This window comes from Diabrotica virgifera, chromosome 3 (genome assembly GCF_917563875.1).
Source record: "Diabrotica virgifera virgifera chromosome 3, PGI_DIABVI_V3a".
Lineage (NCBI taxonomy): Eukaryota > Metazoa > Arthropoda > Insecta > Coleoptera > Chrysomelidae > Diabrotica > Diabrotica virgifera.
In genome coordinates, this window is record NC_065445.1 from 63,264,899 (window position 1) to 63,291,886 (window position 26,988).

The window sequence follows — 26,988 nt, forward strand, 5'->3', positions numbered from 1 at the left end:
GGCTTATAAAAGTGGTCCCTGGGTTCAAAAAAATCTGAAAAAAGTTCAGAGAGTCCTTTTTTTGTAGTACAAGAAAATACTAAAATTTGGAGAAAATCAGTACACTCTCCCTACAAAAGTATAGAAAAAGTAAAAATATTGCTCAGACATATTTGAATTTTTTTGTAATTTTTTTGAATTTATGTTTGTTTATTAAAAATTTAGTCAGAATTCAGTTAGTAACTCTTGTCTAAATTAATATGATAACTTCTTCTTCGCTGAATCCTTATATCTTTGGATTATTAATGGTTCCTGAATACTGATTTCATCCAGGTTTTCAGTCTATACTCATTGCTCTCATTTATTAATCTTTTTCCTAGTTGTTGTTCAGTTTCGTTGGTTGTATATGTCCACTTCCTTAGGTTGTGTGTGTCCACTTCCTTATTCTACCTTTTTTTCTTTGTTCTCGTTATTCCACTTCTTTCGCTCCTTTACTTGTTCTCTCCAGCCTCTTGTACTTATTTCTTCTATGTCAGTCCGGACGACATCAAACCACTTCCTTCGTAGTCTTCCTCTTCTATTCTTCCCATGTTCTCCTGCTAACAAAACTCTTGGGGCGTTTCTTTCTTGATTATGCAATATGTTCCAACCATCTAACTCTCTGCGCCATGATTTTCTATGTTATTTTAGGTCTCTTATACATCTCCATACTGGTTTGTTCTTCTGCACCATTCCCTGATAGCTTTCTTTATAGATACCACCAAAACAAATATCTAGCGTTTTTTCTTCTTTCTGATTCATTGTTGAAGATTCACATGCATGCAACACCGTTGGTTTCACTATGGTTTCATACGTTCGGATCTTGGCTGCCCTGGACACGTTTTTTGCCTTCAACAATGCGTTTAATGCTCCTACTGCTTTGCTACCTTTCAACAACTGTTTATCTATTTCTCTCTCTTCGTCTCCTCTATTTGTAACTGTTACTCCAAGGTACTGAAATTCAGTTACCTTCGCAAATTTATATTCTCTGTCATTTGTCCTTAGACTGATCCATTTATTTCCTTCTTCATTTCCCCCTCTCATTTCCATTAATTTGGTTTTTGTTGATTTGTAATCAGGTCATATTTTTTAGATTCTTCAAATTTTTTGAACGTTTTTCGAAGTTCTACTCTTGAACGTGTCATAATCACCAAGTCATCTGCAAAACCTATGCACTGTTGTCTTTTGTTCAAAATCGTGCCGCTTATCTGGATATTGGCTTCTCTAATTATCTTTTCTAGAACTAGGTTGAATAAGTCTGTTGACAGGGGTACTCCTTTTTTTAATCCTCTATTAACGTTAAACCGATTTTGAAAAACTTCCTTCTATCATGACTGTATTGACTGTATTATCTGATGATCTGGTTTCTCTGATATTCCTAATGATCTCATTGCTTCGTATAGTCCGTTTCGTGAGACGGAGTCGTAAGCCTGTATAAAATTGATAAAGATCATAATATGCAAGCCTATATTTTGCTCATAACTATTGTTTTGTAATAATTTTAGCATAAAAATTTGATCGGTTCTTGCTCTTCCCAGTCTGAAACCAGCCTGGTATTCGCCTATTGTCTCTGATTCATAAGTTTTTATTCGGGTTCTTATAATTTTGGCCAATACCTTATATCCCACTTCTAACAGTGCGATTCCTCTGTAATTTTCACGAATATTTTTACCACCTTTCTTGTGAATTGGCAGATGAGTGTTGTGTTCCATCGCTAAGGCATTTTTTCGTTTTTCCATATTTTCTTTATATGTCGAGCTTTTCTGCAGTATATTTCCTCCTACCGCTGCTAATATCTCTGCTGGAACTCCGCTTTCTCCGGTACTTTTATTATTTTTGAAGTTACACTTCTTTAGGCACGATTGGGAGTGAATGTAAATGTGCGCGAATTCATCAAAATTGTTGGTGCTACGCGCAGGTACGTTATAAGATTGCTCTGATTGGGTATTTCAATGACATGTCGAAAATTATCCAATATGGTGGTTGTGGTTAAAGAATGTGTTGTCATTTTTATTATTATGGCTAGGGATGTTAAGTTGTGTTTTAAAAGTTGTGAGAACCGAGACAAAAGTGGTTCTATTTTTGGACTAATTAATAGTTGTTGAGATTGGAGTTTGATACAGTTTTTGAAGGAAAGGAAAGAAGGTTTACTATGGAAAATAAAAGAAAACACTATAAGTGTTGTTTAGTGCCATTTTGTAAAAGTACAAGTTTTCTATGAATTTAAAATAGTTCAAACGATCAAACGTATTTTCTACTGACGTTTATAATGTCTAATTTAAAATTATATACAATTTTGTTTACTTTGTTGGTCCAGAATGTAAACACAAAACCATATGACGTCACGACACGTTTTGGGCTAGCTGCAATAATTTTAATTTAGAATCGTCTTTAGGGGCCAAACGGAACACAAAAACAACGTTTTTTATCTTTGATACATGTTTTAAACTATGTTCTGTTGTGATTTATAAACATTTTTTTTTCGAATTTAAAATGTTATGCAAGTTCCCTATTGGAGGGACGCTCCAGTTCATAAAAAATGACGTATTAACGTTATTTTTAATTTTTGGTATTATTTTAAGTATTAAAATTAGTTTAATATTTAAATAAAAATACAATTAAAATGTTTAAAATATATTTGTTTCGTTGAAATCATAAAAATAGAAGTATAACTTCTTACGTGCGTACAAAGTACACACACTCTTTTTTTAAGTCTGTTATTACTGCTATTATCTCCATTTCTGTCGGTTATTGTGTTTGTTGTTGTTCTATTTCTTGCCTCGCTGTTGCATTTCTGTTTCTGTTTGGCCTTTATCGTTTAATAATTCTTCGAAATATTGTGCCCATCGGTTTAATGTGTTACTAAAAACTTCTTGGCTTATGTTATATTTTACTGGAAATGTTTTACTAAAATCTTAAAGCGTCCATTCTCAAATTTCTCAAATAGTACTGTTCTCTTTTTTAAAAATGCTGTAATTTTTTAGCGTTCTATTAATGCTGAAATTGCATATGATTGATGTGAATTATATCAAATTGCCATTGTAAACAAACTAATTGATTAATTAAAACCAGTCATTGCTTTTTTATTCTTGATATATTCAATCAATCATTTGCAGTCAGTTATAATTTATTATTTATGGCAAATAGTTGTAATTTTTTAATATGTTATCAATATGATTATAATTTATTATTTATCAAAAATGCCGCACACGGACTAACAATATAAAAATCATAATAGGCCAGTACTTAAAAGAACATGAAATACGGGGATACCGTGTCATTTTCGAATTTCATAAAAATTTGGATTTAGGTTCTACATATTTGCCCTCTACTTCAAAATTAGACTTGTGCGGTTGTTGGTTTTACTTGGGGCGGGGGGGAACAACAAGCATCATTCAAAATAAGTCCAGTATGGATAAAATGAGATTTATCTTCGAGATTTTTCGAATCACTAATACTTTTAAAGTAATTTTGAAAAAAAGCATTTTTTCCAAATTAAAAAAAAATGTTTGTATGTATTATAAAACCAATTTTTTTCAAAAATAAGCACTTCGAACCCAAACTAGAAACTTTTATAAAAAATAAAACTAAAGCTTTTTTAAAACACTTTAAGAATGAGTTTTCCCCGAAAAGTGCTATTGTTTGGTTATTTCACGTTAAAATATTCGATTTGGAATTTGTCGAATAAGAACCTATTTTTTAGAGCTACAACTTTGCTTTTGTTGGCTCCATAGACTTCATAAGTACAAGATTTTTTCGTTTTTTTTTATAGGCTACATTTTTGAGTAAAATCGCCTGAAAACGTATTTTTTTGTTGAAAAATAAGCATTTTCACTAGCAAATGCTTTAGTCCTGTCGCCAGTGAGGGTACAACGGCCTCCTTAATTCAGATGGACTTACCCAAGGTTTTTTTATGTATTTTGACCCGTAGAACACGAATTTTTTGGGTAACAGTCGATCCGGATGTCGATAAGATTGTTATAAACAAAGAACTTGAGGAATCACATAACAGCGATTTTTCGCAAAACAAAACATTTTTTTGTATTTTTTGGGTCATTTTAAGCAAAAAAATGTTTTTACAAGTTTTTTTCGTAGGATGCATAGTTTTCGACATAAACGCGGTTGAACTTTCAAAAAATCGAAAAATTGCAATATTTGAACCCAAATAACTTTTGATTGAAAAATAAAATAGCATTTCTGCTTACCGCATTTGAAAGTTCAAGTCAAATTATCTCGGTTTTGATTACTTTCATTGCTAAAAATTAATTTTTTTATTGTTAAACAAAGCTATAAACACATAGTGATTGAATGATGTTTTCAATGCATTTCTCATTTGAAATCGAACGAGTAGGCACGCATACAGACAATTTCTACGTAGATTACGTACATTAAAACGCATGCATTGGGCACGGGAAACACTATGTGTTTATGGCTTTGTTTAACAAATAAAAACTTAATTTTTAACAATGCAAATAATTAAAACCGATAGAATTTGACTTGAACTTTCAAATTCAGTAAGCAGAATTGCTATTTTATTTTTTAATCAAAAGTTATTCGGGTTCAAAAATTGCACTTTTTCGATTTTTTGAAAGTTCAACCGCGTTTATCTCGAAAATTATGCATCCTTGTAAAACTTGTAAGACCATTTTTTGCTGAGAATCGCCCAAAAAATACAAAAAAATGTTATGTTTTGCGAAAAATCGCTGTTATGTAATTCCTCAAGTACTTTGTTTATAACAATCTTATCGACATCCGGATCAACTGTTACCCAAAAAATTCGTGTTCTACGGGTCAAAATACAAAAAAAATTTGGGTAAGTCCATCTGAATTAAGGAGGCCGTTGTACCCCCTGGCGACAGGACTACTTTGAAAAGAGTGAAAAAATTCTATAGAACAAAAGTTGCTTATAATTAGTCAGTTTATCCATTTCCGGACTTATTTTGAACTTGAACGTATTTTTTTCACTCCCGAGAAGGGGTGGCTTTCACCCTTAAGTAAAAGCAACCCTGGGCTCAAGTCCAATCATGAAGTAGAGGTTAAGAAGAACCTAAATCCAAATTTTCAAGCAAACCCGTCGTGACTATTAGGAAAATTACACTCCAAAACGGTCATTTACTGGGCTAATACATGATTTTTGAAATTTTCTAATGTACATAATATCAATCTGTTTCAGTTTATCGAAGAGCGATTGACGATGTTGAACACCGGACAAGGCTTCTCGGATGAGTTTGAGTTCGAAATAGAAGGTTATTCAGCAAAATCGGGTTCAAAACTAAAACAACAATATAAGGAGTGGACGACGACGATGAAAAAGGAAGGAACTGCGTTTTTTAAAAGCGTAAAGGATAAGGTTAGTTAGAGGATTTTAAATAGTATTCAAAGTTAATTTTTCTTTTGCTTCTAGGCCAATCCGGCTATGAAATCGGCTGTAAAAACGGTAAGTTTTTAAAATTTTATTGTGATATTTGCCTTGTTTATGCCTTAATTGTATCGGCAGGTGTGTGTTTGTACGTGACCTAACTTCTTCTTCTTCGTCTTGAAGAAGAAGAGACCACTGATCGTCTTCCTATTGGAGAACCGTCTCTCGCCATCCGTACTACTCTATTTGTAGGCTCATGTGGTGGTCCCATTTTACTCTTCTGTTTCTTACCCATTATTAATGTTATTCACCTAGCATCTCTGTTTTATATCTGTACTTTTAGCGCTGTCCCATAGTGTCATAAATAAGTTGTCCATAATGCCTTTTGGGTCCATATTAATTAAAACTCTGTTGTTTGGCTAACATTATATTTACATCGAACAAACAGTGATTCAACCATAATTGTTTACAATAACATCACATTACCTCTACCACTACATTTGTACATCTCAAGTATCTAATAATAACTCTAATACTAAATTCACCTACACTGCATTTTTATACCCGACATAATAATATAAATACATCACGTTTATAATTCACGGTCAAAAGTCAGTGTCTTCGTATCGGGCTAATACCCTATATTATATTTTGATAATTTAAAACTTAAAACATATTTTATATAGATTGTCCCAACTATACTACATCTCTCCGCTTTGTTAAAATGATATATTTCTCTCCGTGTTTTAAAATGAGATATAACCATCATCGCCTTTTAGGAGATATACCTTATATTACTTATATATTTAAGGTCCTGCTTCGGCCGCTATAAGACACTTAACTTAACAAAAATCCTATTATACACAAAAGTTCATATTTTCCCTATACTAAACTGGTATTCTATAAAACTAAAAATAATTGTTTATAATTGTCACTTAATCACGTACTGTTTCTTCGTGTCCTTTAGTCTTTTTTTCCGTTTACTAATTCACTTTCTTTCGTAAAACAATAAATAAAACTTATCCAAATTTTTAACATAGTCTTTTTAGTGTACTACGCTAATTTACGTCATATAAGCAGTGAATAATTATACAGTGCTAGTCAAAAGTCCGTACCCGCCCTCGTGTCTTTTGAACGGTTATACATATAATAGTGAAATTTGGAGTGAGGAAACAAACGGACGTACGCTTCTTAACTAGTCATGACAGGTGACGTAATAGTGACAGATGACTTTACAGCGCCACTGTGACAGATAATTTTAAATGGGACCTTATGGCAATATGTGACACCTCATTTGAAAGATATTGAAAATATCTCTTCAGTCACACTAATTTTTTTGGGTTTAAGTTGATTTTGATTTTGGTGAATAAATGAAATAAATATAACTTTGTAGTTTCGCATTTAATTATTAAAAATTCAAATGTCCGCCCATGGTTATTTTGTCAAAAAAGTTAACATTTTTCAGCTCTCTAGTAGTTTTTACGTCAACGTCAACCTTTTTGACAAGTAACCATACGCGGAGGTTTGAATTTTTATTAATTAAATGCGAAACTACAATTTTATATTATTTCATTTATTCATCCAAATGAGCTTAAACTCAAACATAACTAGTATAGCTGAATGGGTATTTTCAATACCTATCAAACGAGGTATCGCTTACCATAGGGTACCATTTAAAATTATCTGTCACAGTTGCGCTGTAAAGTCATCTGTCACTTTTACGTCACCTGTCATGACTAGTTAAGAAGCCTACGTCCGTTCATTTCCTTCCTCCCAATTTCACTATTATAAGTATAACCGGTCAAAAGATACGAGGGGGTGTACGGACTTTTGACTAGCACTGTATAATATTTTGAATCTACCTAATAATATTTCCAAATTTAACTAAACTTAATATTACCTAAACTTCTTAGTAAAAATTTAAAGTTACTTTATTAATTCCTATTTCAGTCTTTTGATTAATCTTTTATAATACTCGATAATAAAAAATTAATGTCTCTTGCTAGGATAAATATTAATAAATGTCTCTTATCATATAAAGTTTAAAGAAAATTTCTTTTAGGTGCCTTTTTTTCTAATCCTAACACTTACTGTAAGAGATTGTCTATTCATATTCCAAATACTTCCATTATATTTCGCGAAAATTTAACCTGAATTCATTATCTAAAATTTTTAAGTTATTTATAATTTACGTTACTTTAGAGATTTAAAAAAAAAAATTACAAGCCTATTTCTTAGATTTAATTGAATGATTAGCTACTTATTCGATTAGTATCTTCTTAATTTTGCTTGTTTTCTTACAATTTTTATGTATCTTTAATTTTTCCCACATATTTTAATAAAAATTCTCTTTTTTTTTCTCTTCTTCTTCTTCTTGTCTGGTACTACAACTATATATTTCTTCATTTTTCTTCATCACTTCTACCGTGTACATCTTCATATACAGAGAGAGTCTGTATGTAATTTGGAATAAATTCAATATCTCAAATACTAATTGTTTTTTTGAAAAATGCTCAGACCCGTCGATTAGTATTTCAAATTGTCCTTTTTGACATACAATAATAATGTATACAGGGTGTCCCAATTTAGAGATATGACGTCATCGTTGATTTTCTTAAATGGCAACACTGTCATTTTGATAGCTATTTTGATAGTTAAGTATTTTCTATGGGAAATAAGCCACAATTTTACTAAAAAATGAATTTATTAACGTTTCGAAGCCCAAATCGGGTTTCGTTGTCAAAATACAAAATACTATTAAAATAAACAAAAATGTTGTTGCTAAGTAAAAAAATTCTTCTAATAATTTATTTAATCTGACTCATTTATATTGGCAATTCAGACGTATATTATACATTTTAAAGTAGAAGACTTTAAAATGATATCGCCAATATTTATGAGTTGCGTTCCTGGGACGACTTTATATAAAATAATTATAAAAATGCCACAAGGAAATAGCTTCAGAACAACACTATTTTGATAGGGTGTGTAAAGTTATACACAACTGCAAAATATCAAATTTTTATTCTCTACCATTTACAAGATTACCAACCACAAGGGTGGTTTTAAGGGTTTAAATATTGTGATATTATATCTTAAAGCACAAAACAATCATTATGTAACTAATAAGAAGCAAATGTTGACAATATTAAAGTTTAAAATGTTATTTTATAATTTTTTACAATTAGGGGTGGTTTTCACCCTTAAAAAACCAAAAGCGTACAACGGCTCAATATAGAAAATGAACTAGAGGGTGAATTGAGCCTAATCCCAAATTTTTGTACAAATCGATGCTGGACGAAAAAATTGCGAGGTTTTGCCATTTTTCCAGCTTCATTTCCTCGACTAAAGTGATTATGTTGCTGCGTTAATTATGTTATTTTTTAGTTTTTCTTAGCTTTCCTCGATGTTATTGTTTTCTAATATTCCATTTTCAGCAACCTTCTCGGATATTCATTTTCTGTATAAGCATTCCGCGGAATTCGTATTTAGTTCGATTTTTGTTGGGTCCGCTCTTTTGGGTGTGAAGTATTTCATGATGATTCTTATCTTAACGAAACATAATGTTAATTATAATTACTGCTATTATCTCTCGCAATACTATGTCTTTTTCCCTATGCAGGTTAGCGAGAAAGTATGGAAACACGGTAATTTTTGGGAAACCGCTGTAACGATTTTTATAGATTTTGGTGGGTAAGGGTTTTCTAATACGGCCTATATTATCGTAATAATTACATTGTTGTCAAATCTTTCGTTTTACTGGAAATATAATGAACTTTCTTATTTCCAATAGAATATGCTGTATATTTTTTGCGTTTTGACGTCCTTAAGAAATACTGATTATTTTTCATGTTATATTCCTTATACCTAAATGCCATAATTTCGGAATTATTGCTACATTTATTAAAAAAAAAAGAAATTAAAACAAGTTATAAAAATCAAATTTATCGACCGGGATAGACATTATTTTAGGTTGTCTGAATCATTGGAAACAAAAAAAGGCCTTTTGTAATTTTTATCTAAAGTTAATCATTTCCGAGTTATAAACAATTTAAAACTGAAAAACATCGAAAAATTACGATTTCCTAGGTTCAAAAACACACCTAAAAAATATTATTTTTGAAACTACGAAGGGCCTAAATTCAAGTTCAAACCTTATTTTATCAGTTACCGATAAGTAATTTGGGCTTATTTCATTTTAAAACACTTTTTCTAGTTGTTAATGTAGCCCGATCTTCCGTTCTCTCATATGAGCTTCATTAACAATTAAAAAAAACAATGTTTTAGAATAAAACATGCAAAAAATTTTTATAGAGAGCTGATGATAAAAGAAGGTTTGATGTTGATTTAGGTACTTCGTAATTTCAAAAATTATTTTTTTTACGTGTGTTTTTGAATCTTGAAAATTTAGTAGTCTAATTTTGTATTTTTGATTTTTTTCAGTTTTACATTGTTTATAACTCGAAAACGATTGACTTTAAAGAAAAATTAAAAAAAGGCCTTTTTGTTCCCAATGATCCAAAGAACCTAAAATAATGTCTATCCCGGCCAAAAAATTTGATTTTTATAATTTGTTTATAAATTTTTTTTTAAATAAATATAGCAATAACTCCGAAATTATGGCATTTAGATATAGGAAATATAACATGAAAAATAATCAGTATTTCTTAAGGATGTTAAAACGCTAATAATATACAATTTGAAATAAGAAAGTTCATTAGATTTCCAGAAAAACGGAAGATTTGACAACACTATAATATCGGCGGTATTAGAAAACCCTTACCCACCAAAATCTATGAAAATCGTTCCAGCGAGTTCCGAGATATTACCGTGTTTCCATACTTTCTCGCTACCCTGTATGTATAAATTGTGTGTGTGTTTATGTTTTATTGGCACTGGTTTAAGCAACCAACTGGCCAGTCAATGTGTTTTGAATTCTCTCTTACAAAATATATGCTTAGTATCTAAATTTAAAACTATGTATTACTACTACTAAGTTTTTTTTATTGTTTTTTTTTATTTTTTTTTAATATATTTTTAACAATTTTTTTATTATATTTTTTATTATATTTTTTATTTTTTTATTTAGTTTTTTTTTCTTTTGTTTTTTATGTATTTTTTTGTATATATTTTTTTACTACGCTAAGAGCAAAACCCGATTCAACCTCTCGGAGGTTTAGTCTTCTTAGTAACTTTTTATTTTATTTAATTATTTTTTTATAATTTTTTTATTCTTTTTTTTCAGAGCTTTAATTTTAAACAATTAACATGGTTGTATAAAATTTTATAAACACCTAGATTATTTGATTGTAAAAGGTATATAAGATTAAAAGGAAATTGTATATTAACTTGAACTAGATTGGTATAGAAATTTGATATTTCAATAAAATGTAAAGGACATTCTAACAGCATATGTTGTAGATCAGCTAGCTCTCCACATAAACATTCATCATTATCTACAAGTCCTATTTCTCTTTTGTAGACTGGAGTCAGACAGTGATTACTTCTTATTCGACAAATAGTTTTGATAAAGCCTCTGATGGAAACTTGATTAAACCATGTCTTGATGGGAAGTGTAGGCTGGATTTTTTTGTAATACTTTCCTTTGTCTGAATTGTTGTATTGTTCCTGCCATTTCGTCCGTTTGATACTGATAATAGAAATTATGTCTCCCATAGGAAGTTGATAGGTTTGCAGAGCGGATTCCTTCATTGTTGATTTTTTAGCCAGATTATCTACTATTTCGTTGTTTTTTTATACCAATGTGTGCTTTTATCCAGCACAATATTATATTTTTGCCCGATTTCAAAGCTTCACTTTTCATTGCTATGATGTCACTGATGATATAATTTTCTGCAAAATTATGTATATTATATTTCAATTTATTTACAATGCTTTGTCAGTCTGTAAATATATCATAATTGAGTTCTTTTTGTCAGGTAATCTGTTGTTTATTTTTATACTTTTTTGTGGGTAATATATAGCATATCCAACTTTTCCTTCCATTTTTGAACCATCCGTTATTTTGAACCATGGATAAATTAAAATCACTATAAATTTCAGGTGAAAGATGGTGGCAAGGGAGTAAAAAGTGCCTACAAAGGATTGCGATCGAAACTTAAAGACAACCCAAGTCCACTTCAACTAGAAAACGGCCTTGAACGAGGCGACAAACATCGATCTGCCCCCAATTCTCCCACTGGGAAGCGGAGTACTATTGCCGGTTTCAGTGCACCTGTGGCCACTTACCGCAAAGATGCAGCTTTAGCTCTTAAAAACTCAGCTATGCAAAGGTTTGTATATATATCACGAACATGATATACATTGGTATATATGTTACAGTTCAAGTTGATTATCCAGTTGGAGTTGACTCCAACTAGTTGGAGTCAACTCTAACGGCTGGTTTCAGTAAAAGTTGATTATAAATATAAAATGAAGATTTATATTCAACATTTACTAGAAAAAGTAGACTCCAACTAGGAAAAGTATACTCTTCCCAATGCCATTTAGTAAAAGTTGATTCTGATCCACACAAACAGCCGATTCTAGAAATTAAATGTTATTGAATATGTTCAAATTAGTCTAGTCTGTATCGTCGCCCCCGTTAGGTAAATTACTCCGATTCGAATTTTTTGCACAAACTTACTCAAAAAGAGGTCCTTATAACAAATCTACTGGGTGCCAGGCAGTACCTTGATCGATAAATTGTTTAAACAATTTTTTTTAGACAAATTCACAAAAATAATTTTTTCACTTCACAAAAGGTATTTTGTGATTTTTCTCTAAAATTGATTGTTGTCGAGTTATACGCGATTTAAAATTTGAAAAATGCGAAAATAGCCATTTTCAAGGCTTAATAACTCTGTTAAAATCCATTATTATGAAAGTCAGAAAGTGACCAAGTTTATAGCCCCCTCTACAAGATCCAGCAGAAATTTTTGCTAAGCTTTATCTTTAATTATTAACAATGAGCGCTAAGTGCGTATTAGGCGGCCGTCAATGGTGAGTGCTAAAGAGATGCACCATTCCAGCCGTCCAATGGTGAATCTCACTCGCACTCACATTGACGGCCGCCTCAATACACGGTTAGCGCTCATTGTTGATAATTAAAAATAATATCTTTGCTTTTTTAGCTTTAATTAGCTTTAATCTTTGATTTTTTTTTAGTTTCTGACTTTCATAATATATAATATCGTATGGCATTTTTGCCTTTCGGACAGTTCCGGCGCCAATTACACCTTTAACCCTGTTTCAAGTAACTAGTGTCGATGTACACTAGCCCAGGGGGACCTACGGCTTAACGTGCTCTCCGAGGCACGGTGAGACGGCCCGTGTCATTATTGGAAATGAAAATGGTTTGTCTTTGGCTGGGCTCGAACCCACGTGCACTGGCGTATGAGGCCAGCGATTATGCCGTTACTCCACGGCCGCTCGCTCGACTTTCACAATAATTATCTTTAACCGAGTTATTAAACATTGAAAATGGTTATTTTGGCGATTTTCAAATTTTAAGTCGCTAATAACTCAACAACAGTCAATTTTAGAGAAAAAAAGGCCCAAAGGATCTAAAAAAAATTTGTATGAAGTGAAAAAATTATTTTTGCGAATTTGTTTAAAATCATTGTTTATCGCCAAACGTCACTAAAATCATTCATTATTGTACTCATTTCCCCTTATTTTCGGCAGTAAAGTATCACTTGGTTGTATTGAAAGAAGAATGTTACTTTACCCGCCGCGATTATTAATCAAATTAACCGAGATTGAATGTAAGTGGTCAATGGCAGCAATCGATTATTTATTTGAGTGAAATTAAAATTTATTTACTTTAATTATTAAAAATATTGTACAAAATTTATCTTATTATTAATAAAATTTATGTCAAAAAGTAAAATTCTGTAGTGTTTCGCAATTATATTCATACAAAATAAATCAAAACTTTACAGATTTAGTAATTAGGTAGGTATACAATATTGATTTGATAACTATCGATTAAACATCAAAACCGGCCATCGTGCAAAAGTCATCTGTCATTACTGTCATTACTGTCATACGAATTTTTTATTTCGTCTAAAATTAAAAAAATTTCCTCAAAGTTGTAAGTAAGTGTTAATGTTTTTTATGATTGACGATACAATTTTGTACGCACCACCTCAATACTCTTTATCGAACGCGTCTGTTGCTCGCTTCGCTTCCTCTGCTCGTAATATCAGACTCGTTCGATAAAGAGCCACTTTACTGGCTTGGTACATAAATAACTATTAAACAATTTTTCGACCACGGTACTGCCTAGTACCATCTGTCCGACAGCGAGTATAACTCCTCGTTAATTATAATAGGTAGAATGACAAATGAGGTGTCAAAGGAAAGATTAATATCCAAGGATGGTACTAAAGGTGACAAATTTAACCTAGGCTGTCTATCCGTCCGTCCGCGAATATAACTCTTCCGTCATTATAACAGGTAGAATGGCAAATCTTCTTCTTTTTCTTTTTGTATAGACATTACTTTGTCTGTTTTTTCAATGTGCCTCTAGTAAGTTGTCGTTCCATCGTTTTCGTGGTCTTCCCACTGAACGTCCTCCTATTGGGGAACCGTCTCTCGCTGTCCTGACTACATTCTATTCTATTCTTCTGTTTCTTACCCAGTTATTAATGTTATCCACCTTGCATCTTCGTCGTATATCTGTACTTCTAGCTCTGTCCCATAGAGTCTTACTATCGATTTTTCGAAGGGTTTTCATCTCGGCTGTTTCGAGCAATCTTTTTGTCCTCTCTGTGTCGGGTTGTGTTTCTGCCGCGTATGTCATTATTGTTCTGATGACTGATTTGTAAATTCTGCCTTTCATTTCTTTTCCGATATGACAAATGATGTGTCAAATGAAAGCTTATAATCCAAGGATGGTAATATTCATTTTCTTCTTTCATCCATTAAATCCAATATTTCCTCTGTCATCCATCTTTGCTTCCGTGGTCGCTGTTTTGTGAGCATTTCAGTTGCCGTTGCAAGGGCGTGTCTGATTTCCTCCCGAAGGCGAAAGTTAAGGATGTTTAATTATATGACAGTGTGCTAAAAAACAGTGAGAAAAAGTAAAACCCATTTAAAATACATTGTTACTTCAGACACACTTCTTCATGTACTGCTATCTATATTTACAATTTTCACACAATAAAACCTTTACATCAGCGGTTCTCAATCTTTATGAGTCATGTACCATCTAAAGTTTATTTTATTGTATTTCTATATTTTTAGATTGTATAATCAAGATTTACTATGTACTACTATTTTAAGTTTTTGTGTGTTTTGTGTACCACCGCAAATAGTTATATGTACAACCAGTGGTACATGTACCACAGATTGAGAGCCGCTGTTTTACATAATATGAGATAGAGTAGATAAAAATTATTTTTGTGAATTTGGTTAACAAAAATTGGTTAAACAATTTTTCGACCGCGGTACTGCGTGACACCCTGTGTATTTGTTATAAGGATTGTTATACGGATGTACATATTTCTTTGAGTAAGTTTGTGCAAAAGATCGAATCAGAATAATTTACCTAACGGGGGCGACGTTACAGACTATACTAATAAGTAGTAGTTGAAACGGTCAAAACAAAGAAACACACACTTATTAAAAATGCACTTGAGATTCTCGTATAATCAACATTTACTGAATCGATCCAGGAAGAGTCAACTCCAACTAGTAAAAGTTGATTTAAATTTTTAAAATCAACTTTTACTGCTCGTTTCAGTTGGAGTCAACTCTAACTGAGAATCAACTTGAACTGTAACATATACATTGGTTTACGTTTTTCCCATCTCCATGTTCCTTTGTACATTCTTTTGTATTGGAAGTATTTGCTCACAATGATCATATTTCTTTCTTTTGCGAAATCTATTCAGAAGTGATCATTTTCGTTCATTACTTTATGTCTTCACTGTTTTTGCATTAGCATCACCTAGCACTAATACTATTTTCACTTGCTATTTGGAAATATTTTCGAAAACTGTATCTATTTCTAGAAGTCTTCCTTTATTTCTAGGTTTTTCTCTTCAGTTGGAACATGTATTTTTATTGTACACTAAGCATCAAAATTAACGCACCACATTAAAAATGGGAGATTTTTGATGTTTCGAATTTTCTAAACCTGTTGTCCGATTTGAGTGATTTTGTTAGTATGTTATAGCTTTATTCTTCAGGAATATCGGTGTAATAATATTGTTGCTAAACAGGTAAGTGTCATTGTATACGGAGTGTAACAATGATAGTGTGTTTTTTCCTCAAAGTTTGGAACACCCTGTGGAATATTCTAGCGTATATAAAATATTGAAATTAAAACTCAACTGTAGCCTTAGGCTTTCTTAACATTTTTCTTTTTGATTCATTTGCTTGTGTTAGATAATAAAAGAGTTAGGTACTTTAACAACTAGCAACGTTCTTCATCAATACATGATGCTTCTAAGTAAGTGCGACTAGCTTTAAGGGGTAATTCTGCATGAAAAAATAATGACCGTTTTCTTTATAGCCATATGTCCATGCTTCGTTTTTGAGATACGTGATGTTGAATTTTTTCTTACAAACTGATGATTTATTTATTGCTCTAAAACCGGTTGTGATATGCAAATTAAATTTAGTAGGTTTTAAGAAGTAAATATTGCGCATTTTTTGACATACTATTAAAAATTTTATATTCACCATTTTCATGCATACGGCTCATATTACCCGGTCATATTACCCGTATGCACGCCAATGGTGAATATAAAATTCTTAATTGTATGTCAAAAATGCGCAGTAACTACCTCTTAAAACTTACCAAATTTCATTTGCATATCTCAACCGGTTTTAGAGCAATAAATAAGTCGTCAGTGTGTAAGAAAAAAATCAACATCCCGTATCTCGGAAACGAAACATTTGCGGTCATATGTTTATAAAGCAAACGGTCATTATTTTTCATGCAGAATTACCCCCTAAAGTTTGGAGCACTTACTTAGAAACACCCTGTATTGAGGAAGAAAGTTGCTAGTTGTTAAAGTACCGTAAAATGGGGTGACTTTGACCGATTTTGTACTTTAATCCTATAAAAATCATATTTTAAATTTTGCTATACTTTTCTATATGCAAATATGTTATGGGTTTAGGCGTCTACTTTCAGTAGCTTAGATTATAATTACAAGAAAATAATCATGACTTAGAAAAAAAAAATAAAAAATGCCTTTGGTCACCCCATCTGGGGGGAAGTTGACCGTATATGCATTTTGCCTGTAAAATTATTTTTCTTGTAAGTGGGGTTAATTTGACCGTTCTTTAAACCATTTTTTCTTAATTCGTTATATCGGTGGATTTAGCAACCCTTGGAATATTAATTCTTTTTTTTTTAATTAAAAATGAATTCTTAGATATTTATAAATTTGAATTGTTAAAAATCATTTTAAAAATTATACAGGGTGGCTGAAGTATATCACAATAGATATGTTTCTGTTTTCGGTCAAATTCACCCCAGCGGTCAAAGTAACCCCATTTTACGGTACCTAACTTTTTTATTATCCAAGCGAATGAATCAAAAAGCAAAGTGTTAAGAAAGCCTAAGGCTACAATTAAGTTTTAATTTCAATATTGTGTATATGCTGAAATATTCCACAAAGTGTTCCGAACTTTGAGGAAAAAACACAGTATGATTGTTACACCCGGTATACAATGACATTTACTTGTCCAGCAACACTTTTACCACATCAATATTCTTAAAGACTAAGGCTATAACATATTATTATTATTATTATTAAAGAAGAAAAAGGAGCCGAGGTCTAGGACCTATATAGCTCCATTTGACTAAAAAGAACTATGCAAAAAGAAACCTAAACTTTATTAAAAAATCACTAAAATCGGACAACAGGTTTAGGAAATACGAGACATCAAAAATATCCCATTTTTAAGGTGGTGAGTTAATTTTTCTTAGTGTATATTTTTATATTTTTTTGTATGAAATGTAAACTCAATTTTTTGGCATCCCACATGTTGGGAATTTAAATACCTTACCTTAGGGCATTATTCCTGTTGCCTTTTGCCCATCACAAGGCATTTTAAGTAAATATGCATCTGTAAAGCATACATTTTATATTTGAAGGGTTATTACCCCTATATTTCTTTGGTGGCTCAGCTAGCATCCAGACTGTCTTACACTGATGATGATTTTGTAATAAAATCGAAAACGTTTTGTTCTGATGTAGCCCTTTAGGGATTTTAATAAATTTTATACCTTTTACAAAGGATTTATTCCAATTTTTGTGATTGATGGTATACAGCCAACTACAGGAAAACTTTTCTTTCCTTGTGGATTTTTTTGTATATTTTTTGTGTATTTTTTATTATATCCTTTTTTTGTATTTTCCCCTTATTCTTATTAAGCATATTCTCTTTGAAATTAGTTTAAAGTAAACAATTGGATCTTTCAAAGCCTATGCCTAACATTCTATTTTCTCCTCCGCTATTGAAAAATAAATAGTTATTTATTTTCATTGAGTTTTGCCCCAGCTGTTTGGTTTTTTGTAGTGCTTCTATGTAGTCGAACAGCATACTCTTCATCTTTTTCTTCTTCGTGCGACTAGGATTACTCCTGTTTGTCTGCCTCTTATTTTGTTTCAATTGTTGTTGACTGTACATTATCTTTCCACCTTTTCGGCGGCCTCCCAACGGGTCTTCTTCTATACGGTTTGTTGTTTTTACAGATGTTCGTTAATCTATTTGGTTCCATTCGGTTTACATGTTCCTTCCAGTTTTTTTTTTCATGTTTTTATCCACCTGTTAATATTTTGATTTTTGCATTGTTTGCGTATACTTCTGTTGATTTGTCTGTCTCTTAATGATATGCCCGCTATTGATCTTAATACTTTCATTTCGATATTGTTGATTTGTTGTTTCGTCTTTCTTGTATCGGTCCTTGTCTCCGCTGCATATGTTAGAATTGGTCTTACTGTTGTCTTGTATACTATCATTTTGCTTTCCGTGGTCAGATATTTGTTTCTCCATATTATTTCTCGGATGCAACCACTTACTCTTGCTGCTTTTGCTGCTTGCCTTGTGGTCTGTGTTCTTATATTCCTGTCATTAGTGATTTCTACTTATAGGTAATTGAATTTCATTACTTGTTCTACAATTTTGCCGTCTATTTCTATTTTGCATCTACGCGGCTCTTTACTGATTACTGTACATTTAGTTTTTTCTACTGATATTGTCATATTAAGTTGCTGTGATATTGAAGGTGTGGAGCTGCCTTTGTAGGTCATCCTCGTTATCAGCAATTAGTACTGCATCATCGGCATAGCATACTGTACGTTTATGCGCTCCCATGTGGTATCCATGTCGTTTTCTTACTTTGTGAGTTATTTGATTCATCACCATATTGATTAATAATGTGCTGATCGAGTCTCCTTGGCGGATTCCTCACTTGGGTCTATGCATTCTGTTTCTCCTGTTGACATTATAACTCTGATCTTGTTGTTCTTATTAATTTCATTAATTATCCTTATTATATGATGGTCTATTTGTTCAGCTTGTAACAAATTTAAGATGTCATTTCGCATCACCCTGTCAAAAGCACTTTTTAAATCTACAAAGCACATGTATGCTGGTTTTGCATATGCAATAGACTTTTCTATTATTTGTCTGATAATAAAAATTGCGTCTATTGTGCTGCGGTTCTTCCGGAAGCCTTGTTGTTCATCTGCCATGTTCGCTTTTTCCTCGATTTTATCTGATGACTGCCGTCAACAATTTTAATGTACTATTCTTCAGACTAATGGCTTTCAGTGATTTTCAGGATTTTTCGAGTCTTCCTTTTTAAGTATCAGTAGCAGGGGACTTTCCTTCCATTTCGCTGATCCTCCTCCTCTTAAGTGCCTTCTCGATTGAGGTTGGTGATCAATATAGCAAATTTCTCTCTGTTCTGGGCTTGATGAATTAAGTCATTTCCTGTCGTGTGGGTCCAATCTCTGATATTTCGGAGCCAGGATTTTTTCTTTCTTCCGATATATAATTCCGCTGGTATTACTCCGATGTTTACTATATCGACGAATAGTTTTAGGAGCCATTTGAATAGTGTTCCTCCTCCACATTTTAGTAGTTCATTGTTTATCTTATAAGGACCAGTTGATTTTCTATTTTTTAATTTTTTATTCGTTCTTGTAGCTCTTCTTCTGATATTAGTACTCTATCGTGAATTTCGTTCATGTTTCTTTCTCTCTTCTCTTCTTCTCCTTCTCCATATAATTTCGTGAAATGCTCAGTCCATTGTTCCTCCGTAATGTTATCTATCTGTACAAATTCATTCATTTCTGTTTTTTGTCTCCTTATCATCTTCCACGCCCTTTCTGGGAGTCATGTCATATTTCATATATCTTTGGTTTTCTACTAGTGTTCTTTTTTGATGTTATCATACAGCATATCCGTAAAAATAAATTACGATTAGATTACATGCAATCGTCGAATACTTTGTAATTATTTAAGTTTTTTTATTTGTATTCTGTTAATTTTTTATTAATTTTGACTAATTTAAGTCACTTTTCATGTGCTTTTAGAAAAAATAGATAAACTGCGAGTACAGTAGTATATCTAGGTGAAAAAATGTGATGTAAGTTACTAGACCAGTAAACCATTTACTGATTGCCGACTCATCATACACAAAAATTTACATCTTTGCTGTGCTGCATCGTCTATTGGTTCTTACTAGATAGGCATGGACATTCAAGCGTAAAAATTTAAGTACTACATATAGTCGAGGAAATGAAGCAATTTGGCTCGCAATTTTTTCGTCCAACATGGATTTACTTGCAATTTTCACAGAAGGTAGGGAATAGTCCAAGGATCATTTTCTATATCATGCCGCTGTACGCTAAAACCTTGGGGGTGGTTGCCACCATATCTCGGGGGTGGGAATTTTTTATTACATTTTAACCATACAAATTGGTGTAAAATATAATTCTAAGAAAAAAATGTTTTTTACATTTTCTTCGTAAAAGTAATATTTTTCGAGTTATTCGTGGTTGAAAGTAACAGTTTTCTGACGGAAAAATCGACTTTTTTAGAAGGTTTTTTGAGAATAACTCGAAAAAAATGCATTTAATCAAAAAAACTGTGGATATCAAAATTGTATATTTTAACCGATATACGGCATGTTAAAGATTAGCTTTTTTCGTCAATGCATAATTTGAAATAATCAAATCCAAATAACGGGAAAACTTTGCATTTACCAGAAAACCTTATTTGATATTTTTTCAAGCATGCAATAAGGTCTTTAAAAAAATAATAATAAAAAGTTTCTAGCATAGAAATTGAACAACTTATGATCAAAAAAAGAAGTCGGTACCTGTTTTTCTCTACGAAAAAACAGTAAAAACAACCCCCTAACTACCCTCGTAATTAAAAATTGGTTTTAGGCTTCCTGTAGTTTCTTTTATATTTATATTGTTAATACACCCAAGAAGTTTGACCTAGTTAAAAGACCTAATTTTAGAAAAATTGGAGTTTAAAGAAAAATTGATTTTTTGCAAGTTCGCAGTTTTTATCATTTTCTTCAAAATATCTCCGAAAATACTGGAGATACGAAAAAACTGATAGACTACTAAATTGTAGCTTTATTAATTGCTAAACTTTTCTTATACATAGATTTTCATTACAGTGAACAGTTAGCGAGATATAGCTATTTAAAACATCTATTACCGAGTAAGTACCCCCTTATTCGAGCCCTTTAAACCCACCTCAATTAAAAATTAAGGGATCTTACGGAATTTAATTTACATAGTCTTATAGCTCTTCAAAAATCCTACAAAACCATTATTGAAAAAACTTTTTATCGCCAAGAAATGAAGCAGGCATGTTTATAAAACTTATTTTTTTTTTGAAAAATTCGAATAGTCCCCTTATAGGACATTTTCAATGTATATAATACCACAGAACCGGTTCGTATACTGGATGATGACTAAAAAACTATTTGTATGTGTATTTTTACATATTTGTAAATTCGTATTTTTGTGTAAATAAATGTTTTTGTAATTCTTTAATTCTACTTTTTTCTCTATAGATTTATTAAATGATCTACTTATAAAAATTTCAATGTTGATAAGGGTGGTTTGTAAGGGTTGAAATATTATATTATATCCTAAAGCATAAAACAATCATTTTTTAACTAGTCAAAACCAAATTTTACCCATATTAAAGTTTACAATGTTTTTATATAATTTTTGACAATAAGGGGTAGTTTACACCCCTAAAAATAATCAACGCCCTTGAGCATGATATAGAATATGAAATACGGAGTAAGATGATCCTAACCCCAAATTTTTATGTAAATTGATGCAAGCCGAAATTATTCTTTTAGGATAAGTAAACTTTTTATATATAGCTTCAACAAGGGTGGTTTTAAGGGTTGAAATATTATATTATATCTTAAAGCATAAAAAATCATTATGTAACTAATAAGAAGCAAATGTTGACAATATTAAAGTTTAAAATGTTATTTTATAATTTTTTACAATTAGGGGTGGTTTTCACCCTTAAAAAAACCAAAAGCGTACAACGGCTCAATATAGAAAATGAACTAGAGGGTGAAATGAGCCTAATCCCAAATTTTTGTACAAATCGATACTGGACGAAAAAATTGCGAGGTTTTGCCATTTTTCCAGCTTCTTTTCCTCGACTAATATATCTGTAATAATTTAATTCCAGTCGTCAGAGACGAAAATGCCACTGAACTTCTAAAAATCATGCGAACAAGCTGAATTTTGCTGAGAATGTCACCTTCGCAACCCCAAAAAAGATACAAAAAAATTTGCCAATCCTAACGTAGAAAAAAATGGTTCAAACAAGAAAGTTAGCTAAAATAATTTTGAACAAAAATATTTATTAGCACTTTTTGTGTAGAAACAACGCTTGAAGCGACCGGCGATTTTGAATGTCGGTTACGCGCGCTAAATCGATTCTTTTGATAAAATTTGTATCAACTCGACGGTAAAAATTCGACATCTTTTGATTCAGAGTGTCTTATTGGCAAAAATCATAATTATTTTTAAAGGTTAAGAGTGTAGCTTTCGTAAGCAATGTTTGCATTTTGTCTTTTGTATTGCTATGTAACTCCGAAGCTTTTAACTTTACACCAAAAACACCCAAATAGAAATTCACCGTAATTTAATTCTGCTTAGAGATTTTTTTTTTTCGATGTGCTTCGACGAAAATTTTCGTCGGAAAATCCGGCTTTCCCAACAAAATCTTTTATTTTCAACTAAAATATTAGGAACTACGAACAACTAGAACAAACGACCCAACAAGTAAACAAAGGCGATATCTTAATAGTGATGGGCGATATGAACGCTAAAGTTGGAGAAGACAATATTAATTTAGAAACCGTAATGGGCAAACATGGCCTGGGAGTGATGAATGAAAAAATGGAGAGCGCTTTACAGATTTTTGCTCCAATCATCGTTTAGTTATTGGTGGAACCATCTTCCCACATAAAAATATTCACAAGGTAGCATGGACTGCACCTGGTCATACAAGAGAAAATCAAATAGACCACGTCGCCATATCAAAAAGATGGAGATCATCCCTTCTTGATGTACGAAATAAAAGAGGAGCAGACATCGCAAGTGACCACCATCTGTTAATTGGTACCATTAAAATCAAGATGGCAAAAAACAAAACCACAGGAAATACCAACAGACCCACATATAATCCAAACAAATTAAAAACGCTCCCAGGAAAACACATGTTTAGGGAGGAGCTTGAAGTAAAAACAAGAGAACGTGAAGTAAATAGCTGGGAAGACTTGGCAAATATTCTGACAGAAATAGCTGAAGACAAACTGGGTAAAAAAGAGAAAGATAGAAAGGAAATCAGATGAAACTTGTAATCTTATCAAGGAAAGAAAACAACGAAAAAAAGATATCTTGCAAGCAGGAACTGTAGAAGAAAGCACGAACCGACAACAAGAATATAAAACACTAAATAAAGCAGTTAAAAGAAATGCAAGAAGAGACAAAAGAAGGTGGGCTGAAGAACTGGCAAAACAAGCAGAAACAGCTGCACAACACAACAGGACTAGAGAGCTGTATCAAATTACTAGACGATTAACAAAAAATGGGCCTAACTGTTCGAACACTGTAAGATCCAAGACAGGTGAATTACTTACTACAACGGATGACCAAGTAGAGAGATGGAAAGAGCACTTTCAGGAGATGCTAGGCACGCCCAGGAATAACGCAGATGAAATTGTTGAACACGCTCAGAATATAGACTTGCATATATCTTGCGAGTCCCCTTCCAAAACGGAGATAATAACAGCTATCAAATCTCTGAGAAATAACAGGTCCCCGGGAATCGATAACATTGCTACCGAACTACTTAAAACTGACCCGCATCTAACCGCTGAACTTTTGCTCCCCATAGTCCGAGAGGTGTGGGAAACAAACCGCATTCCAGCGGGCTGGAAAAAAGGTAACATTATTAAGCTTCCAAAAAAGGGCAACCTCACACTGTGTAAAAATTGGAGAGGAATAACCTTGCTTACCGTCATAAATAAAATTTTTACGACCATCGTACATAAAAGATTAACAAATAAGATTGAATTTCGAGCAAATCAAGCAGGTTTTAGACCAGAATCTTCCTGCATAGATCACATTAATACTGTGAGGGTAATAATGGAACAATCGGTTGAATGGAACACACCTCTATACATGGTTTTTGTTGATTTTGAACGTGCCTTTGACAGCCTATCTCATGCTGCTATATGGAAAATTTTAGAGCTAAGAAACGTTCCACATAAAATAGTTTCGATTATAAAGTCACTGTACACTGAGGCGACGTGCAGCGTGACACACAATGGGATCAACAGTGACGAATTTGACGTACTTACTGGAGTCAGACAGGGATGTGTGCTTTCTCCGTTTCTGTTTAACATAGCTCTAGACTATGTTATCTCCAAACTAGACTTAGACACAAAAGGGATACGATGGACGTTAACCACACGCCTAAGTGATCTGGAATACGCCGACGATATCTGCCTGTTAGGACAAAGGTTCCAGGATGTGGCCGACCAATTGGAAACACTATCCACCGAGGCCAATAAAATAGGTTTAAAAATCAATATTAGTAAAACCAAATCCATGAGAATAAACGCAAGGAACAACACGCTATTTAATATTGACAACATGCAGATTGAAAATGTGGAAAACTTCACGTACCTTGGAAGTGTCATAACAGAAAGCGGAGGTACAGAAAACGATATTGGTATGAGGATACGAAAAGCTCAACAAGCATTCAGCATGCTTAACCCTGTTTGGAGGTCTGGGGAATATACTACAAGGACAAAGATCCGAATATTCCAGTCAAATGTTATATCTGTTCTACTCTATGGATGTGAAACCTGGAAAGTGACAAAATCCCTTACAGACAAATTGCAGGTCTTTGTTAACAAATGTCTACGAAGAATTGTGCGTATTTTCTGGCCAAACACCATCAGAAACGAAGATCTGCTACACCTGACCCAACAAAATAGGGTAGAAAATGAAATAAAATCCAGAAAGTGGGGGTGGATAGGTCACACACTCCGAAAAGATAGTTCCAGTATTGCAAAAACTGCCCTAGAGTGGAATCCCCAAGGAAAAAGAAAAAGAGGTCGCCCAGCACAAACTTGGAGAAGATCCATCATGGACGAGATAAGAAGTCAAGGAAAGTCTTGGAATGAGGTGAAGGCCCTAGCGGAAAATAGAACTCGATGGCGCGTTTTCACTGAAGCTCTATGCTCCACTTAGGAGTTCAAGAACATTATATATTATATACAGAGTGGGCCAAATAAAAGGAGCCACCCCGATATTTGGCAGTATTTATTGGATTTTAAGAAAATAAAAAAACAGGTCAATTTTTGATCTAAGGGGGACACATTTTTACGGTACAAACATCTGTCATTTGTTAACTCCCTCCCTTCCACTTCCCCCACCCCTTATTTTTAAATAGGGAATAGGGGGCGTGTGCTAGCTCATTTGAAAGGTTATTCAATTCTCTATTCAGTAATATCAACATTGACATAAAAATTTAGACAGGGTGTCCAACAAAAATTATTTTAAATTAAATTAATTGACACAAAAAGAAGAATGTATGTAATTTATTTAACTCAGAATACATTCTACTGCTGATAAAAAACAGAAAACAATGTTTATTTGATAAATAAATACTGTTTGTTGCTTAAATTCAATATTCAACCTACCAAGAGGCAGATGGGTGGAAGCTTGAACATTAAAATTAAGCAAAAAGCAGTGTCTATTTATCAAAAAACATTTTTTTCTGCTTTCTGTCAGCAGTAGAATGTGTTCTGAGTTAAATAAATTACATACATTCTTCTTTTTGTGTCAATTGATTTAATTCAAAATAATTTTTCTTGGACACCCTGTATACATTTTTAACTCGATGTTGATATTACTGAATAGAGAATTGAATAACCTTTCAAATGAGCTAGCACACGACCCCTATTCCCTATTTAAAAATAAGGGGTGGGGGAAGTGGAAGGGAGGGAGTTGACAAATGACAGATGATTGTATCGTAAAAATGTGTCCCCCTTAGATCAAAAATTGACCTGTTTTTTTATTTTCTTAAAATCTAATAAATACTGCCAAATATCGGGGTGGCTCCTTTTATTTGGCCCACTCTGTATATAAAATATTAGGAAAGTAATTGTTTATCAATAACTAAATAACTTTTTTTTTCTCTGATTCTGGCCTTGGTTTATAACTAGAACCTTTAGCCAGGTAATTGTATAACTTATCACTAACTCAGGTGTAATATGTAGTGTGTGTGTTGAGTAAGTGTCTTGTTACTTTGCAAAGTCGACGTCAATTAAATAACTTGGTGACATAAAAAAGCTTTTTTGGTATAGATTATATTACCAAAAGCCGGTGGAAATTAAGCGAATAGTTTAGCAACAATTAAACTGTTAATTAACAATTTACGGTCGCAATAATAACCACAATAATTATAATTCATCAGAATAACAATGATTTTCGTATAAAAGGGTACTATATATATCTAACATACTTTACAGAATTGAAATTGGACTATTTTAGCGGTCTCATGAATGTTTTAAAGTTTTAAACAATTTTTTGGCTTATAAACAAATTGAAAATCTCGGCAACTAATAGATTAAATTAAATTAGGAAAACGGTATTGTAAAGGACGCTTCTTTCAAATGAAAAAAGTTTAATTGCGATGAGTGGTTCCTGAGATACAACCGGTCAAAATTGACCGGCATGTACGACGAAGTTATGTATAAACAATATGATGGTAATTTTTTAACAATTACTTTTTATTTCGGTCCTGTTTCTACATACAAATTTTCATACCTCCAAGATACTCATAACGTATATTATAATAACAAAAACAATCTGTATTACGCGTGACATACCAAAAATACCAAAATCTTAATCAAAAATTAAGTTAAAGAAAATAGAATTTCAAAGTTCAAAATCGGTATACGTTAGAAAATTAAAGATTTTGTTAGAAAAACCTGCATTTTCCGGAGAAAATTTTCGTCGAAGTAAATCGGAAAAAACACGTCTCTATGCAGAATTAAATTACGG

At 32.4% G+C, this 26,988-nt stretch overlaps 1 protein-coding gene across 4 annotated transcripts in view; it reads left to right on the plus strand.

Annotated features, from left to right (window-relative positions):
- LOC114336229 (DENN domain-containing protein 1A) overlaps positions 1-26,988 on the plus strand; it is a 150,899-nt gene that overhangs the window by 95,068 nt on the left and 28,843 nt on the right. For all 4 annotated transcript variants that reach the window (XM_050645117.1, XM_050645118.1, XM_050645120.1 and 1 more), the window contains exons 9-11: positions 5,192-5,368; positions 5,423-5,455; positions 11,441-11,670. In XM_050645117.1, coding sequence (XP_050501074.1) covers positions 5,192-5,368; positions 5,423-5,455; positions 11,441-11,670 — 440 coding nt within the window. The remainder of the gene's footprint in view (positions 1-5,191; positions 5,369-5,422; positions 5,456-11,440; positions 11,671-26,988) is intronic.